This window comes from Poromitra crassiceps, assembly GCF_964638095.1.
Source record: "Poromitra crassiceps genome assembly, chromosome: 5".
Taxonomy (NCBI): Eukaryota; Metazoa; Chordata; class Actinopteri; order Beryciformes; family Melamphaidae; genus Poromitra; species Poromitra crassiceps.
Genome location: NC_139642.1, coordinates 60,581,516 through 60,586,141, shown reverse-complemented (window position 1 = coordinate 60,586,141; position 4,626 = coordinate 60,581,516). Strand labels below are relative to the sequence as shown.

Here is a 4,626-nt window from a genome sequence, read left to right as displayed (position 1 = left end):
CACTTGAGCAATTGTGATTTAATTGGTGATGTCATTAGTGATGTCATTGGTGATGTCATTAGTGATGTCATCAGTGAGATTGACATCACTGATGACATCACTAACTGATGGCTTCATCACCAATGACATCACATTTGCTTGAGCGACATCACTGATGACAACAGTTGTGAAAGGAGGGCATTTGGTTTCCTCTAAGATAACAGCAGGCAGCAGAGAGATAGTGCAAGGGCAAAATGGAAGAAGATCGACCGTCATCCAGTCAGAATGCCACAGTGGATGAAGTAGTAAACGACGTGATGGAAACAGCAGGTCTTGCGGACATGAACGTGTTAGAGAACAAGCTTCCCGACTACGAGATGAGAAACATCGACTGGGTGACTTACAGGGACTTCACCATTGAGGTGGGAAAGCAGCAGATCGTGGATTATATGCGCACCTGGGAAGTGCATCCCAGCTGGCTGTTCTGCCTGGCCTTCCTCCGGACAGACGAGGAGGAGAACCGCACCTCTCACCACTACCGGGCGCGCTGGAGCATCCCCACCCCGCAGAGGCCCATCCCCAAGGGGACGGCTTATGTCGACTTCTTCATCGACATGTCCAAGGCCAAACCCCCGACTTCACCAGTGGAGGTTTCCTTCGTGGTGGAGTCCACCCAGTTGGTGCACATGCCAGGCAAAAGTAGGTTCAGAGAGAAGTGGTTGACGGACGTTGTTGAGAGCAAGGCGTTGCTCCATAGCATACTGTAAGTTCAACAAACTTCAAGATATTGAAGTTTTCGACCGCCAGTGCTTTTTTGTCATGTTGCCAGCCACGCAGCCAGATAAGACCATGGATATGGTCATCAGTGCCAGGAGAGAGGGCAACATCTCCGCACCACCACCAAAAACATCAGCAGAGTCTCCACCTTTAACCTGTTAATCCCTAAGCCTATTTTTCAGCTCACCTGCCGAAAATGACATGCCCGAACTGAATTGAGTATATCTCCACAACTACAGGGTATTTGCTGAAAATTATTTTTTTCAAAAGCTAGCCAACACCTGTGAGATTGCTGTAGAAGTGTCAGAATCAATTACAAATGTACTGTATCAGAGTCAAATCAGTTAGAACATGGCAAAAAATAAAAAATTCAAGCTCCGCCCAAAAAAAACAACACTATTTTGGATGAAAAGCACCTGAAAATCATGGGTTGGTAGCCAAATTATTCTATGGAGCTACTGCTTGGGAGTTCAGATATCATCCTGGTCTTGCAGAGCTGGTCTTCCATGTGATCTTTTAAAACAAATCTACCTGATGCTGTAATGTTTGATGCATTCCAGGATTCACTGTTTTCAAAACTGTTCTTATCCCGCGCCTCGTTAAACTCTAATAAATGAAACATGAGACGTTGGCTTTAGGTCTGTTGTGGGTCATGTGGCTCTGAACCAGGTGTCCAGCAGCGAGAGCGGCCATTAGGGAGAGCTCCCCTGCCAGCACGGAGGCACAGACCACGCTGGCCAGCCGGCGGGCGTTCTCTCCTGGCTCGGTGCAGCTGCTTCCCTGGATGCCGAGCATCTGGAGACAGGCCTGCTGTGGAGGCAGGTTGGTGCCTCCTCCCACGGTGCCCAGCTCTATGGAAGGCATGGTGCAGCTGATGTACAGGTCCTCTCCCTGAGGACCGGCCAGCTCCATCTGAGTTATACAGTTGGAGCTGCCCGCAATCTGAGCCGGGTCCTGTCCACAAGCGATGTAGATCGCTGCTACGATGTTGGCAGCTTGAGCATTAAAGCCCCCGACACTGCCGGCCATGGCCGACCCCACAAAGTTCTTGTTGATGTTCAGCTCCACCAGAGCAGCCGGGTTGCTCTTCAACACCTCCCGGACCACCGCGGCAGGGATGGTGGCCTCGCACACGACAGACTTGCCCCGGCCCAGGATCCAGTTCAGGGCAGCGGGCTTCTTGTCCATACAATAGTTGCCGCTGACTGACAGAATGTCCATCTCTGGATACTGCTGCTGGAGTCTGCGCAGAGCCTGCTCGGTTCCCTTGGAGAGCATGTTCATGCCCATGGCGTCCCCCGTCTGTGACTGGAGGCGAATGTACAGATTCCTCCCGGCTAAGCTGATCAACAGCTTCTCCAGACGAGCAAACTTGCTGGTCTGGTCAAACGCCTCTTTGATGATTCTGAAGCCGTCCGAGGTCTCGAGCCAGGTTTTGACGTCTGCAGCCCGGCATGCTGAGGGTAGCCTCACCACAGGACCCCTGGTCATACCGTCAGCTAGCACCCTGCTGCTGCAACCACTGCCCAGAGCAACTGCCTTGCATCCTCTGTTAGTGCAGGCTACCAGGCAGCCCTCTGTGGTTGCCATGGGAATGTAATACTGCTTCCCATCCAAAAGAAGAGGACCAGCCACACCTACTGGCACCGGCACGTACCCCACGACATTCTCACAGCAGGTGCCCATCACCTTAGAATAGTCATAGTTCTTATAAGGCAGAGAAGACAAGGCAGAACGAATAGGCAGCTTGGATGACAGAACTTCCCTCCTGATGGCCACGCAGCGCTCTGGACTTTCCAACACAGATTCCAGCTTATAGGTGTGGACTTTGTGTGAGGTCACCAGCATCATCACCTCTGCATCGCTAAGGAGACGGGCCCCTCTCTGGGGATCTGTGAGGATGGACATACATTCGTCCAGCTTCCGGCGCTCTGAAGTGGAGCTTCTTAGTTGAGTAACAGAGGGTGTGTCAGCAAGAGCGTCCTCTGAGCCTGAAACACATGGGCCATTCTTCACTGGTCCTGCCAGGGGCTGAATCATCTCGTTCTCGTTGGAGGCCATACCATCCTCAGGGAGAGATTTAGATTCATAGACAGCGAGAGGGGTGAGGCCGGGTGGTGTGGTGCTGATCATGGTCTTCAGGGGTTTTGGTGCTGCCTGATCTAACGAAAGTAATATTATCATCAGTGATGTCACTCCAGCTATTGTGATGTCATCGGTGATGATGTCAGTGATGATGTCATCAGTGATGTCACTCAAACAATTGTGATGTCATCGGTGATTTCATCAGTGAACTGCACTGCAGTTCGAACTTGGCCCACTGCAACCACATTCACTCAGGTCTGATGACATCAATGCTGACATCATCACTGATGACATCACAATTGCTCAAGTGACATGACATGACTCCTGGATTTATCCATCCACTGTTTCTGTACATTATTGATCTCCCCTCCATGCATAAATGATATCGTCAGTGATTTATGGCAGACACTGATATCATAGATATTAGCATTAAAAATGAATGACATCATCAATGATGTCATAAATCCTTGCCTGCACTAGCCAGGGTATAGATACCCAAAAGAATAACAAATGAGCGGGGCATCTTATCGCAAAGAGGACACCCATATTTGCTATGCCACGATGGAATCCTACTTTGATGAGCATGACTGTGAGCCAACCAACCCTGAGGAACAGTATGGGCAGAACGCACTACTTGAACTGGCCACCAGGTCTTTACTACAGGGCTTGGACATGGACTCAGGGGCGTTTGACCTGCAAGACTGGGACAAGTGTCTTCCTCCTCCGGCTGCCAAGACTGCAGTTCAAACCCTTTTTGTGGTCATTGTTTCCCCGGAGCGAGCAGGGAAAGGTCTCAAGTGTCTGGTGTGTCTGCTGGAGTTCCAGGAACAAGAGACAGTCAGAGAAATGCCTTGCAAACACCTCTTCCACTCAGGATGCATACTGCCCTGGCTGGGGAAGAGCAACTCGTGTCCGCTGTGTCGGCTTGAATTAGCAACGGACAATCCAGAGTATGAGCAGTTTAAAAAAGACAAGGAGAGCAGGAAGCAGCGCGAGCGCAGGGTGGTGGACCTGCACAGTTCCATGTACACATGACAGCTGTGATGGTGCAACCCATGATGGCACAGGGCTCTACAGTTAGGGCTGGGTATTTGCAAGGGACCTCACGATACGATATGTATCGCGATACATGGGTCACGATATGATTGCATCACAATACATTGCGATACATTGCAATACTCTACATATTTACTGAAAATTAAATGTGCTGTGTACCACCCAGGTAGTGTAATAATATGTACATCACTTTATATTGACAACTTAGTGGACAAATTGAGTCAAAACTACGGAATGTTACTGAACGCACTGAAATAAAAAAGTATTCTTATTGTGTCACTGAACACACAGCTGTGCAAAAACTCAATATGGCGATATATCACGATACTTTTCTGAAATATCGATACAGTATTGCAGGAAAAAATATCGCGATATATTATTATTATTATCTACAGTGACGGTTTCCCTTGGAAATAAAAACGTTAAAGGGATACGGCAACATTTTTGGAGATTCGCCAATTTGCCGATATTTAATGTAGAATATGGATGTCTTTTTACATTAACCTTTGGGTTAGGGTTAGGGTTAGGGATGAAATTGAGTTTGACACCCCTGAATAAATAACACTATTTGGTTGTACATATTTTCCAGTATAGCGTTATGAGGGTCAATTTGAAAATGTAGCAACAGTCATGTAACAGTCATGAACATCTGCAGGGAACAGTGTAATGCCTACCCCACACTACAGGATAATTTGCAAGATTATGGCCAAGATTCCCCCCTTCCGATTT

General features: G+C 48.6%; 1 protein-coding gene and 2 pseudogenes across 3 annotated transcripts; 2 read left to right on the top strand and 1 right to left on the bottom strand.

The window, feature by feature from the left end:
- Nucleotides 1–233: 233 nt before the first annotated feature.
- akap14 (A-kinase anchoring protein 14) lies at nt 234–746 on the top strand (the record flags this gene model as incomplete). The annotated part of the gene is made up of 1 exon (XM_083636827.1): nt 234–746. One exon carries the CDS (start codon nt 234–236, stop codon nt 744–746), a length of 513 nt encoding a protein of 170 aa, XP_083492953.1.
- Nucleotides 747–1,362: 616 nt separating this feature from the next.
- On the bottom strand, nt 1,363–2,889 carry LOC310776657 (3-hydroxy-3-methylglutaryl-coenzyme A reductase pseudogene; annotated as a pseudogene). Its single transcript has one exon. The product of its transcript is annotated as a 3-hydroxy-3-methylglutaryl-coenzyme A reductase pseudogene (transcript).
- Nucleotides 2,890–3,402: 513 nt separating this feature from the next.
- On the top strand, nt 3,403–3,876 carry LOC310777062 (E3 ubiquitin-protein ligase RNF181 pseudogene; annotated as a pseudogene). The gene has a single exon. The product of its transcript is annotated as an E3 ubiquitin-protein ligase RNF181 pseudogene (transcript).
- The last annotated feature ends 750 nt before the right edge of the window (nt 3,877–4,626 follow it).